The sequence below is a fragment of the Ursus maritimus genome, unplaced genomic scaffold (assembly GCF_017311325.1).
Source record: "Ursus maritimus isolate PB19 unplaced genomic scaffold, ASM1731132v1 scaffold_25, whole genome shotgun sequence".
Classification (NCBI taxonomy): Eukaryota; Metazoa; Chordata; class Mammalia; order Carnivora; family Ursidae; genus Ursus; species Ursus maritimus.
The window spans coordinates 20,442,825-20,457,405 of NW_024425008.1; the positions used below are offsets into that span (position 1 = coordinate 20,442,825).

At 34.9% G+C, this 14,581-nt stretch overlaps 1 protein-coding gene across 3 annotated transcripts in view; it reads left to right on the forward strand.

Annotated features, from left to right (window-relative positions):
- The window catches only part of CEP128 (centrosomal protein 128), a 377,231-nt gene that overhangs the window by 75,874 nt on the left and 286,776 nt on the right, over positions 1–14,581 (forward strand). For all 3 annotated transcript variants that reach the window (XM_040641592.1, XM_040641593.1, XM_040641590.1), the window contains 3 exons: positions 6,987–7,073; positions 9,617–9,691; positions 11,268–11,400. In XM_040641592.1, coding sequence (XP_040497526.1) covers positions 6,987–7,073; positions 9,617–9,691; positions 11,268–11,400 — 295 coding nt within the window. The remainder of the gene's footprint in view (positions 1–6,986; positions 7,074–9,616; positions 9,692–11,267; positions 11,401–14,581) is intronic.

Sequence of the window (14,581 nt, forward strand, 5' to 3'; positions counted from 1 at the left end):
TTTTTTTTTTTTTTAGTGGTAGTTGTTTATATAGCATTTTGTTCCTTGGTTATGACTGAAAAATAAATTTCTTTGAACAATTAAGTAAAATCTAGCTATTTTTGAGTTAGATACTGGTTCAGGGATTTAGAATATGAATGCATTGTTTTCTGCCTTGAAAAGAAACCTAATTTTTTTTGTTTTGTTTTGTTTGGTTTTTGTTGGCACAGATAATCCCCAACTGGATGAACTTAAAGGCTAAAATTTTCCATGACTTTAGCTAGTTCTCATGTGGGAGGAATCTCTAACTTGATTTAGGAAAAAACAAAATTTAGAAATTCACAGAGCTTGACAGAAATAAAATCTATGTTAATTTAAGTGAGTAGTATTAGTTCAAGCAATAAAATCCTGCTGCATTATGCATATATCTTTTCAAAATATGTATTATTCTATTGATATTTGATGGTTTTAGAGTTGTGATTTAGGTTTTCAAAAGAGAATTTTGGAAATAGACACCAGATATCTATCTTTTAAAAAAAACTCAATTAAATATGTTTATTACAGTATTTTATACATATTAAGTACTTAATAATGTTTTTTCTTGATTTGAAATATAACAAATGTTCTTAAAGCTATTTAAAATTTTTCATATACATAAATATAAACTTTTAACTTTATAGTTCATGTTGTCTCATTTGGATCAGAAGTGCATTATATTGTGAAGCTTAAAATATTTCCTGACTTTTATTTTGTACCTACATGAAGAATTTAATTATAAAATATAGTCAAGTGAGCAATGAAGCAATGAAAAGACATAGAGGAACTTTAAAGGCATATTGTTAAGTGGAAGAATAATCTGAAAAGACTACATACTGTATGAATCCAACTATATGACATTCTGGGAAAGAAAAACCATGGAGACAGTAAAGAGATCGGTGGTTGCCAGAATTTGGGAGATAGGGAATGAATAGGTAGAGCACAGGATTTTTAGTGAAAATACGCTATGAAAATACACTATGATACTGTAATGATGGATACCTGTCATAAATTTGTTCAAACCCATAGAGTGTGCAGCATCAAAAATGAACCTTAATGTAAATTATGAGTGATTATAATGTGTCATTGTAGGTTCATCAGTTGTAACAAATGTACTACTTTGTTGAAGGATGTTGATAATGGGGAACTTATGCATGTATGAGGACACTGGTGTATATGGGAACTCCATTTCCCTCTCAGTTTTGCTTTGAACCTAAAACTGCTCAAAAAAAAAAGTCTTTAATGATATATAGTAAGAGCAATAGTTTTCTAATTCTCAGTGACATGACTTCATTCTTTATTACTGGGGGAAAAATCTGACTTGGAGGTTTGTACCTTTTAAAGAATAATGTTACTGACCTATTGTTCCGTGTGAGCAGACTTGTTTTTCTATAGTCTTGTTGGTTTACCAGTGAGTCATCTACATGTTCTTGCCCTTGTGACCAAAGGCATGCACTTGGAGCACTGCTGAGTGATTAGGATGAGACCGGATAGTTTATGTTCATTTTTTTTTTTTTTTTAAATTTCAGTGGCCTGTGTGGGAGTTAACATAGGACCTACCTCTGTTTCTTTCTTTCTTTTTTCTTTCTCTTTTTAAGATTTTATTTATTTATTTGACAGAGAGAGAAAGACAGCCAGTGAGAGAGGAAACACAAGCAGGGGGAGTGGGAGAGGAAGAAGCAGGCTCCCAGCAGAGGAGCATGATGTGGGGCTCCATCCCAGACCACTGGATCACGCCCTGAGCTGAAGGCAGATGCTTAATGACTGAGCCACCCAGGCGCCCCTACCTGTGTTTCATTCCAGTTCCATCATTCTTACCCAGGCTGGCTGGTCCCTTTACAGTAGACAAAAGGCCTTTAATTCCCTATTTGTTCTTTATTTTTGAGTGTGTTATTTTTTAGAGCCTCATGATAAACATGCCTATTGTCAAAGTTGTGGGAGGTTTTATGGTCAGATGAGACGTCTACAAACATCCTCCTTTTCTCCTTTCCTTTCCTTCCTAAAAGAAAAGGCTGCTTAAAAAAAAAAAAATCTATCTATCTATCTATCTATCTATCTATCTATCTATCTATCATCTTGTGGTTATATATATATAACCACAAGAATTCAGAATCCTCTACCTCTAAAGAACTATAGTAGTATAATACTCAATATGTTAGTCTTTTTAATGGAAATAGGCACACTTAAGGAAAAGAAGAAAAATTGTTGTTATTAAAGATTTGAATGTGCTCCAGGGACGCACTATTAAGGCTCAGCGTTGTTGCTGTAATCTTAAAGGTGTAAAAGACAATCTGAATCCTGGAGCAGGGCACATGATAGCTTTATAGCTAAACTGCTTTTAAGTAAAAAAAAAAACAAGCTTTAAAAAGCAAAATAACATAATAATAGAAATTCATTGGCATGTGATTTTTTCCCCTCTTTTTATAACTGCTCTTACTGGGTCAGTTTTAATATAATTCTCATTGCTTGATCTAAGTCAAATGGAAAAGAAATCTAGTGCAGCCTTATACACTTAAAAAGATAGTCAGTGAGTTAAAGTTTATTATTAGCATTTAAAGAAATAGCTTGTAATTTCGATTCAGTTAGTTTTTAAAGTCTTTCTCCTTGAGTGTTATTTGTGTTTTCAGAAGTTAAAAATGCATTAATATATATTTACTGGGTCTTAAGAGTTAGATTTTCTTTGTCTTTCATTTTAAACTAGGTAATGTAGAAAATATGTTCAGTATTCTGGGCTAGAATATTACAGGTGTGATGGTCTGTAGGAAGCAGAAATAATGTTCAAACTTAATGACATTTCTAAATGATATGGTGGAAATACAGTAATTTGCTTTGAGTTGCTCCTTAAGACTTCACTTTGGCTCCTCTACTGAAAACAATACAATTTAAGTTCTCATTGACTACATTTTTCTAAGACTTATATATCCTTAGAGTAAAAGGAGAAATAAAAAAGGGGGGTATTAAATAACATTTTGGGTACTAAAGTACAACTATAATAGAAAAATGTATTATTTGGAAAAGGGATATTATAAATAACTGGTCAGATGTTGAAGGTAGAAAGTGAGGAGGAAAGGAAATTTTTTTTGCAGATTCCTAGGTATGGAAAATAATTAGAGGTTCTTTTATTCAACAAGCTCATGTATGGAAATTAGGATTTTAAAAAAAGTTGACTTTCAGAAGAATTATGTTTTTATAAAGTATAATTCCATGTTATAACATACTATTTATTTAATTAAAGTTCAGCTTATTGATTTCTATTTCTTTAATATCAAGTATAATTCCATGTTATAACATACTATTTGTTTAATTAAAGTTCAGCTTATTGATTTCTATTTCTTTAACATCAAGATTTCTATTTCTTTAACATTTCAATAACATCAATTATTAATATTTATACTAATTATAAGAAATGAAGATTAAATATCTATTAGTATGAGCATGAAAATAATAATTTCTCACATTGCCCTTTTGGGGGAATGAATTCTGGTAACTGATAAGACTTCACAGGGTCAGGGAAGTAAGGGTGTTGGGTGTGGTTGCTAGTATAACTGTTCAAAATTGAGAACTCGAATAAAGGCAAACTGCTCTGCGTAACCTGGAGAGGGAGATTTAGAAGGCTGTGGGGAAGGTCCAGCAGGTGCAAAGAAAGTAAACAATGAGCATGGACAAGATGTAAGGGGACAGGGAGGTAGCCCAAGAGAATTAAGAGAACAGCCAGTGTTTGGTGGAGCTTTGATGAGTGTACTCCATCCATCTATAACAGTTTTATGTAAATTCCAGATCACTTATTAGCGTTTTGGGGGTAAGCAAGTTATCTTGGGGTAAATGCAGAAAGTTTTAGCATTCTACGTGCTGGTGAGCACTGACCTCTGAGTTAATTTACTAGGAATCTGGGTGGCATTAGATTATAAGGTTTGATGGGGGAAAATTTTGTAGGCTAAAAAAGACCCGATAGTGTTATCTTTGCTCTGGCTTTGAGCTAAAATTGGTGGGTGAAACTTTAAGGATATTTGTATAGCCTCAAATTAAATATCAAAACAAGTGTTGATTACTTTAGTGGTTTTTAACATAGCACCACACATTTTTTGATATTTTCCCTCTGGAAAGTGGAGCTTAATTCTCCTTTTCAGTTGGAGTGGCTTTTGCTGAGGAGTTTGAATCCAGAATCAGAAGCTGTTTATGGTTGGATGAAACTTACCAGCTGCCAGAGGAAGTCTTCCTTGTAACAACTCCCTACCCCCACCATGGAAAACCCCAGGCTGGTTTTTTTAGCTCAATGAAGAAATATTGAAAAGATAACCAATTAAGTTTAACCCATTTAAAACAAAATAGGGCTAGGTTGAAATGATGATGTTGAGGAGTGAAATAGTTCAAAACTTTATGAAATGATTAAAAAATGTAATAACAACATCTTTATATCTTTTCATTCTCTTACACATGCGTGTTGGCTGGGGAAAGCAGCATGGAAAGAATAAAGATGCCTGCAGTCAGTTTCAGGTTTCTAGTGTAATTTCATGAAGGCAAAATTTATAAACATATCCCACCCTGAATAGATTATCCATATGGAATTAAATATTATTACAAATTCCACCTACCCTACAAGAATGGACAAATATTAAACATCAAAATCTTTTGATAATTACCTGAAAAGCAGTACGATTCAACTACTCGTACCCCACTCTCCCTCTTAATAAATTGGCTTAATATTAACTTGTGGATTTATAAATGATGTAGGTTGAAATGCCGGGGTTCAGAGCCAATGGCCAAGAAAAAATTCTTGAGATGTTTTTGGTGTGAAAGGTTGTTTTTTTGTTTGTTTGTTGTTAAAGATTTTATTTATTTGATGGAGAGAGAGAGCGCACAAGCAGGCAGAGCAGCAGGCAGAGGGAGAAGGAGCAGCAGGCTTCCCGCTGAGCAAGGAGCCTGATCCAGGGCTCGATCCCAGGATCCTGGGATCATGTCCTGAGCCGAAGGCAGTCAGCCAACCAACTGAGCCACCCGGGCGTCCCAAAAGGGTGGTTTTATTAAAGCACAGGGACAGGACCCGTGGGCAGAAAGAGCTGCACGGGGATCAAGAGGCGTGGCCAATTATATACTTTCAAATTGCGAGGGGGTTAGGAATGGCACAAGCCTCCAAGGTATTTTGGAGGCAAGGTTTTCAAGACCTTGAGGGGGCTAGCTATTGTTAGGAAGAGGTCATTTATTACTGTTTAGTGAAAACTCAGTCATGAGAGCCTTCAGATGTATATTGGTGGGTCGTATGCTTGGAGAATGATTGCTAACATATATCTTGGGAGCTAGAGATAAAGGAAGTTTCAAAGGAATTTTTATATGTTAAAGAAGACTTATAGGATCCTGGGGGTGAGAATAATGTTAAGCTAAGATTGCACTTTCCCCTTAGCAAAGCATTAACATCGAGGCAGCTGAGTTCCTAGAGGAACCACTCTGCCTGTTGCAAGGACTTGTCAGTGGGCTGTAGGTAGTAAGCAAATCTAATTTTTTCTTTTGCCTTTGTTTCCCACATCATAAAGATTAAATGTATATGTTTAATATATATAATGTATTTAATATGTAAGAAGAAGAACCCCTGCATAGAGTGAAGTGTTAAGTGTTATAATATTATTACTGTCCTCAAACCAAAATTTTCATTTTGATGCTGCCTCTCTGACTTTTTACTCAATTCCTTTTTATTAGAGTTAGAGCCATGGCAGAAGGAGCAGTAATTTCCTGACAGGGGGCCATGGTTATTTTATATGCATGTATATTAGTAGCCCCAGCACCGTGCCTGACACATAGTAAATGTACTTAGGAGTTATTCGTTGGATATGTAAGTTAAGGAAGTTGAATATGATTGATTATATTTACATCAAAACAGTTTTTTTGAAAAAGATTTATTTACTTATTTTAGAGAGCACACGTGAGGGTAGGGGGGCAGAGGAGGAGGGGGAGGGAGAGAATTTCTAGCAGATTCTCTGCTGAGCACTGAGCATGGAGCCCAAGGCAGAGCTGGATCTCACCATCCTGAAGTCATGACTTCAGCCAAAATCAAGAGTCAGATGCTTAACTGACTGAGCCATGCAGGTGCCCCTGCATCAAAACAGTTTTAACATGTTTTGCTATTTGTCTAAAAATAATTTTTCTGTTGAACACCATAGGTCTTTGTTGGGAGACCTCAGGCATTTGGCTTTTCTCAATTTGGGTGGCCTCTGCACGTATACCTTGCTAAGTCTAAATGCTAGAATTATCAAAATTTTTCTTAAACAAATAGAATGCCTTTTAAATGTCGTGAAAGATTGCTCCAAGTATATATTTTTTTCCTTAAGTTTAATTTTGTTTTAACGTAGGGCAAACCAAAATACACATTTTTCTGGTTACCTTTTGAAATATGAATTTTCTTCAAGTTCCTTTTTCCATTTTATTAAAGAGAGACAAATGTAGAAAAGAATGCTTTCTTTTCTCTTTGTGAAGAATGGTTTGAAGAGCTAGTTCTGTGTAGTGATAAAATATCATACTTGTAATAATGATGCAATAAGCATGTTTCTATCTCAAGATATTTTTTCAGAATTTGAAAAACTAGCGAGCCGATTTTTATTATTATGTCTAAATAGTTGAACAGATAAAATGTTTTTTATAGTATTATTTCACCAAGCAGTAAGCTTTGTTTCCAAGTGAACTGTTAGCTGTCTACAGTCCCTAAATGTGTAACAAAATACACAAAGATGGGAAAAAGTGAAACTAAGTGGAAATTGATTAGGAAGATCAAGAAGTTGTTTATATTTGATATATAAAAAATATATATCACTGCTGAAGTATTCTTAGGACCACAGTGAATGAGAGGGTTGTAATTCCTTTATGTATATTGTACAACTCATAATCATCTTCTTCCCCCCTTTTCTTAATAAATCCTAATAGTGTCTTTCAGTTTTATGTGTATTTTCGAATAATACATATTTTTTTCATATCTTTCATTCTAGGCATTGAAGAAACAAGAAGCTAAAGCAGATGAAAATGAGGGTGTCATGAAAAATAAGCTGAAACAGACTGAAACTGAGAAGAGTCAAGTAAGATTTTGAAAGTTATCTTTCAGAGAGTAACGCTGTTTGAAATGGCGCCAGTGATATTTGTTGAGTGCCTTGAACGTTGTCCCTGAGATCATTTGTTAGAACACAGTGAAGCCTTTATGTTTTGATGCAGAGTTGCTTGGTTTGATGGCTCTGCCATTCTCTCCTGCTTGCTCTGGGAAACATGTACAGGTCATTTGCTACCTTGTCACCTGGCCACTCCCTTTCTAGAGGCCAGTTGTTGAACTTTATCATTCCTTGCTGGGGAACATTTAGGGAGCTTGACTTTGCTGCAGGGTTATTTAGGAAATACCTATTGTTGAAAGGGTGGGGATTTTGAATGTATTCATTTTCCTCATAGAAAATCGGCGTAGGTACATTAAATATTAAGGACTTTTGACGTATATTCATGTCTGTGAATCTATAGAGCCTAGCACATTACAGTTAGGCATTTAGAGGACTGCCAACTCTCCTCAGTTTGCAAATGAATGGATTTAAGGATGAGCCCAAGGTAGCACATGATAAAATGAAATTTGCCCCGATGTATTGTTTTTTGCTCTGTATCACTCGGTACATCTACCATTTCCTCCTCAATTTTTATTTCACCAACCTATGTTGAGTTTGCATCCACCCTGCCTTTATGGTAAGCAAGTCGTGTCTGTCCTTCATGCTTGCCCTTGAGGAATTGGTATTATCCAGGGAGCGTGACCAGTATGGGCCTTGGTAGATTTTGAAAACATTTTGATTGAAGTGTGATTCTTTCCCTCTTTATTTCTCCATGGAAACTAGAGGACAAGTGAGATAATATTTTGTGTGGATTCTGTAACTCTATATATACTTTACTTTTTTTAGAGTATGATTTTATTGGCTACAGGTATACTTTTTAAAAAAATCTTATTGAAATAGTTATAGATTCATAAGGTGTTGGAAGACAGAATGTAGAGAGAGGTTACATGTGCCTTTCACCCACTTTCCCCCAGTGATAACATTTTGCATAATTGTCATTCCATATCCAAACTGAGAAATTGATTTTGGTACAGTCCACAGAATTTATGCACATTGCACCAACTTTAAGTGCACTCATTCATGTATGTGGTTCTATGAAGTTGTATCATGTATAGATTCACGATAACTGTCACCACAGTGAAGATCAGAACTACAGTGCTCCTTTATGCTACTCTTTGATAGCCATAGCTACCTCATGGACAAACTTTAAAGGACTATATATAGGTAGGAGTTTGGTCAAGTGAAATGATAATTTAGAATAACTATCACAAATCTAAGCACTTAATAACATCTCAATATAAATTTGTGGTTTCACAAAATAGCCTTACTATTACAAAATGCAAGCATGTCTAGCATATGTAATCTCAGGAATTTTAACAAACATGTGTCCCATCTGTAGGGGTAAAAAAGTAATTTTCCCTTTACTCTTCAAGGTTCTTTGGCCGATCTAATAATTAGGTTGACCTAAAATAGATTAACAGGAGAAAAACAAATCTGATTTTGTATTTATAGGAGCTGCCTAAAAATATGAGCTCAAAGGCAGCCAGGCAGTTGAGGCTTATATACCATCCTGAGCTGAGGAAATGGGATAGAGGTCTTGGGATTTCAAGGGGAGACAGACAATTCACAGGAAGAGGAGAAGAGCAAATGTTTGGTAAAAAATGTTTGCCTTGTCTTGCAGATAAGTCTTTCATATATATCTCTGGTAATAGCTCTCTGCCTGGTACAGACTCCTTCTCTAATTTCTTTAATGTAATTAAGGAAGAGGTAAAAAGCTTTTCCTGAGTCTGTTGGGTCTTGATTCCCTTCACATCAAAAAATCCTTATGCCAAAGAGGCATATTTTGGGCAGGGCGGGGAGGGCGGTGGCATATTCCTCCCCCCTTCATATCCTATTATATTTTCAACTTGTAGTAAGCTAGGCACATTCAAACTTTTTAGGTATTTGGTTATCTAATTAGCACATTTTCTGTGAATATTTAGATTATATTATTAAGGAAAGCTTAAATGTCTTATTCTGAAATTAGGTATTTTTAAATTTTAGGAATGTTATGAATATTGGAAATATTAGGAATGTTGGAATATTAAGAATATACAAAATACTCAATTGGATGAAATATACTTTAATCATTGGGTCCTTCAAATTTTTATTCTAATTCAGTTCATATGACATTACATGTACTAAAGGAAAACATTGCTTTGGAATTTAGATTACAATAATTCAGAACGGGAAGGAATCTCAGAGATTATCTAATATAAAGTCCTTATTTTAGAGATGACAGAAAGGAGACCTAAGGAAAAGAGTGTCATAATTGAGATGGAACTGACCCCCTGAGGTCTGGTCTGGTTCACTTTTTGTTATGCAAATAACATTTTCAGGGAGGCATTGATATGTTTTGATAGCAAGATATTTTTTCATATTAGCTGTAAATATCTTCTGAAAAGTTCTCTAGTTTTCTCCTCTGAAACTATGCCCATAATAATTTAGTTATTTTCTGCCCACTGGACATTTTTCTTTATCCTTTGTTGAAACTCTAGCTTGAACAGGAATTGGAGGTATCCCGAAGGTTATTGAATCAGTCAGAAGGCAGCAGAGAAACGCTTCTGCATCAGGTAAGTCTATGCAAGCTATGATAATCTGTTTTTAAATTAAATCAGGTTTGAATCTCCTTTTCTATTAAATGTCTTTGTGAGAGGAAGAAAAAACCCACCTAGGGGAAAAAAAAATTCTGTACCTAAGGAATGTATATTAAAACACATAAGCAAAAGATAAAATCCTTTCCAGAAGAGTCAGAGAAGAGCTGGTACAAAACACTGGACCAAGTTCCCACTGTGATAGTGTGTCTTGCTGATTGCTGCTCCAATTTAGGATCTCTCTCTCTTAGCATAACCAGTGTAAAAATGAGAGTGGACATGTAAGATGAAATTTTCCCAGGGGCTTAATTTTACTCAAGCTGGCATTGGAGAGTGAAGGGAGAATAAAATACATGAAACAGACCTTTACATATTCAAGTTACTTTGCATTGTCTTATGTTTACGTTTTCAAGATGCTACCTGCCCCTTTTAAACAAAGATAAAGCTTAATTTTAAAGTGTAACATTCTGTAACCCATTAGCCTATAATGAAAGTTTTGTGCTTCTGCTGTTTAAAGTTCAGTAACTTGAAATAGTCATCTCACATACATTGGATAAGGGCATATATGTTTCTAACTGCCTCTCTGCCTGTTTAATATAAACTGCACTTGTACCTTTCTCTGTTTTGTGGTGTGACTTACATAACTCGCTGTGTAGTCTGCTAGGTAGGCAAAGATGTCAAGCTTAGAAGGAGTATTACATTTTGACAATTAGTACTGAAAACCATTGAGACCTCTTTTACAAAAACTTTAAAAATGTTCACTGGCTTCGTTCAGCAACCATTGTTACAATGGAATTAATGTTGGCAGAGTTCAGACTTTCTTTTTTGAAAGTTTGCATTTGTAGTCCTTTCCACTCTTTTTTTTTTTTCTTTTTGAACTCTGACTTGTGATTTCTGATCTCATCTTTTGAAGTAAGAGATTACTGTGTTCAGGTTGTCCTTGTGACTTTAACGGAGTCTTTTTGAGACTCTTAATTTGTTCAGTGGTCACTGGGGACATATCTGAAATTTGCTAGTCTTTAGAAATACAGATGAATAACAGAGTCCCTGACCTCAAGGAGTTTATAGTTTATACAAAGGCATTTATTTCTTATTTTGAACAGTACTTTGATATTAAAATATGCTAACTTGTGATCTTTTCACTTGAGTTTATCAATCAATAGATCATATTCATATAGAAGAGAAGGAGTGAAAACTATAAAAACAGTTATGGAGGGGTTTTGGGCTAATAGTGGTAGAGTGGCCTGAGTTCACAATAAACGATTTTTTTTTTTTTTCTGGTGTCAAATTCTTTGTCCCCATAGACACAGAGAAGGGGAAAAGACACTCATTATTTGTGGAAGGAATAGGAGGAATAAAGAAATAGAGCAAGAGACTATTCCACTGTGCTTGGCATAACAAGGAGGTTAACTTGGCTTCAACTTGTGCTGACAATAGCCCATTAGAAGTAATATTTTTCCCTAGGAAAAGTAATTTGAAATAATTTGTAAGTTCAATTATTCTTTCTCTGCATTTAAAACTGATAAAAGTGTCATTTTTGACTGTATGTATTTAGGTAGAAGAGCTCCGTACACAACTTATGAAAGCAGAAGGTGATCGAAAGGGTTTGCAGCATCAAGTATCTCAGATGTCCAAGCAACAGTTGAACCATCAGGATGAACAAGGAGATGACTGGAGGTTTAGGAGAGGTATAATTCTGATTTGTAAATGTGTGGGTTTTTTTTTTTTTATCTTTCTTAAATACTTCCCATTTTCAGAATTGCATTTCATACATTGTGCTCTCATCATCTTATTTCTTGATCTACTACAAGGTTTTTCAATAAACTAATCATAATTTAGCATCAGTGTTTTATCAGACTTTATTTTTTAGTTTTGTGTTTACAGCGATATTGAGCAGAAGGTACAGAGATTTTTCTGTATGCCTCCTGCTCCCACACATGGATAGCCTCCCACACGGTCAACTTCCCCTCGCTGGAAGTATGTTTGTTATACCTGATGTACCTACTTTGACACATTGTTGTCATTTAAAGTCCATTGTTTACATTAGGATTCACTTTTGGTGTTGTGTATTCTATGGGATTGGACAATGTATAAATGACATTCGGGCACCATTACAGTATCATAATTTCCCTGTCTTAAAAATCCCTTGTGCTGCACCTGTTCATCCCCCTTGCTGCTCTAACCACTGGCAACTAGATCTTTTTACTGTCTCCGTTGTTTTGCCTTTTCCAGAATCTAATGTAGTTGAATCATACAGAGTTTCAGATTGGCTTCTTTCATTTAGTAATATACCTTTAAGTTTCCTCCATGTCTTTTCATGGCTTGGTAGTGCTCTCACTCTCTCTCTCTCTCTCTCTCTCTCTCGTTTTTAGCATTGTCTGAATGTACCACAGTTTGTTTATCTATTCACCTACTGAAGGCCATTTGGTTGCTTCCGGATTATGGCAATTATGAGTAAAGCTGCTATAAACCAAACATCTGTATATAGGTTTTTGTATGGGTGTAAGTTTTCATTTACTTTGGGTAAATACCAAAGAATATGATTGCTGAATTGTGTGGTAAGAATATATTTAGTTTTGTAAGAATCCTCCAAACTGTCTTTCAAAGTGGCTGTATCATTTCTTCATTCCCACCAGCAATGAATGAGAGTTTCTGTTGTTCCACATTCTTGTCAGTATTTGCAGTTGTCAGGTGTTCTGGATTTTGGCTATTCTAATAGGTTTATAATGGTATCTTGTTTTAATTTACATTTCCCTGATAACATATGATGTGGAGCATTTTTTGTTATGCATATTTTCCACCTGTATATCTTCTTTGATGAGATATTCATTAAGGTCTTGGCCCATTTTTTAGGCAGGTTGTTTGACTTGTTGAATTTTAAGAGTCCTCTTGATATTTTAGATAACAATCCTTTATCACCTATGTCTTTGCAAATAATTTCTCAGTCTATAGCTTGTCTTTTCATTCTTTTTTTTTTTTTTTAATGATTTTATTTATTTATTTGACAGAGAGAGAGATAGCCAGCGAGAGAGGGAACACAAGCAGGGGGAGTGGGAGAGGAAGAACCAGGCTCCTAGCAGAGGAGCCTGATGTGGGGCTCGATCCCAGAACACTGGGATCACGCCCTGAGCTGAAGGCAGACGCTTAACGACTGCGCCATCCAGGCGCCCCATGTCTTTTCATTCTCTTGACAGTGTCTTTTGCAGAACTGAAAAGTTTTAATTTTAATGAAGTCCAGCTAATGAGTTATTTTTTTCATGGATGACGATTCTGTTCTTCTACCTAAAAAGTCATCATCAAACCCAAGGTTATCCACAATTTCTCCTGTCTTCTAAAGGTTTTGTAATTTTGTGTTTTTTATTTGGGTCTGTGATTCATTTTGAATTAACTCCTGTAAAAGGAATTCTTGTTTCCAAATGCCTAGAAGTCTGTATCTAGATTCATTTTTTTGCATGTGGGTGTCCAAGTTGTTCAGCACTACACTATTTGTTGAAACAACCTTTTCTCCACTGTATTGTCTTTGCTTCTTTGCCAAAGATCAGTTGATTGTTTTGATGTGGGTTTATTTCCGGGCCTCTGTTCTGTTTCATTGATATATTTGTCTATTTTTTTTTGCTAGAACTATACTGTTGATTATTGTAGCTTTATGGTGAGTCTTAAAGTTGGATAGTGTTAGTCTTCCAGCTTTGTTCTTCTCCTTCAATATTGCATTGAATGTTCTGGATCCTTTGCCTCTCCATATATTTTTAGGATTAGTTTGTTGATATTTACAAAATAACTTGCTGGGATTTTGATTGGGATTGCATTGAATATGTAGATCAGATTGGGAAGAACTGACATTTGGCAGTATTGCATCTTCCTACCCATGAACATGAACTGTGTCTCCATTTATTTCATTCAACTGTGATTTCTTTCATCAGAGTTTTGTAGTTTTCCTCATACAGATTTTGTTAGATTTATATTTAGGTATTTTCTTTGGATGCAAATGTAATTGGTGTTGTTTTTACTTTCAAATTTCACTTGTTTGTTGCTGATACTAGCATCCAGTTTTAATCTCTCCTCTGCTTTATTTTTAAACCTATTTCAGACATGCTTATCTCGTGGGGCTTTCTCCTAGAAAGAGCCAGCAAAGCTAGTAGTGGAATTTTTTCCAGCTTTTTACTTCCATGCCTAAATGTGTGTGTACTTGTCCTTGTACTTAAATTGGAAATACCCCTATGTTTTCATTTTCCTTTATCCCAATTTGAAAATATGTACAAACAATTAAAACTGAGATCTGTGACAAAAATTAATCATCTGGCAGAAGTGCTCCTGAACCATATGACTGGCTTTTTCTTATGGAGATTAAGAATACTTTGTGTTTGAGAAACACAAAGTGTTTGATTTACATTGATTTACGTTGTGGAATTCAGTGAGTCTGGGTGTATTCCTTTTGGAGGTTTACTTGTAACAGAAATGGTAATATTGAAATTTTACAATGGTTTCTAATAGACTAGTCCAGATTGTTCTGCTTGTAAATTATTTCAGTAATGAGGCTTCCTACTCAAATGCCTAAATTATTGGAGAAACTCTTGTAAGCATTTGGTGTACTATCAAATTCAGGGAAGATAAATATTTTTCTCAGATTCCCCAAACATAACTCAGTATGTTGCCTAAGTTAGAGTTTCCACATTGCCAGAAAATCTTCGCTAGGCAAATTCTGACATACCTATCCTAACATAATTGCATGCCATTAAGTTCACTTAAGTTTCATGTGATGTTATAATTGAAATATGTTTTGACATCAAATATTTTAAAATTTATTTTTAAAAGTAAAATCCAAAGGTTTTTGATTATTCATCAAATTTTCATAAAGGTGCACATAAGAAC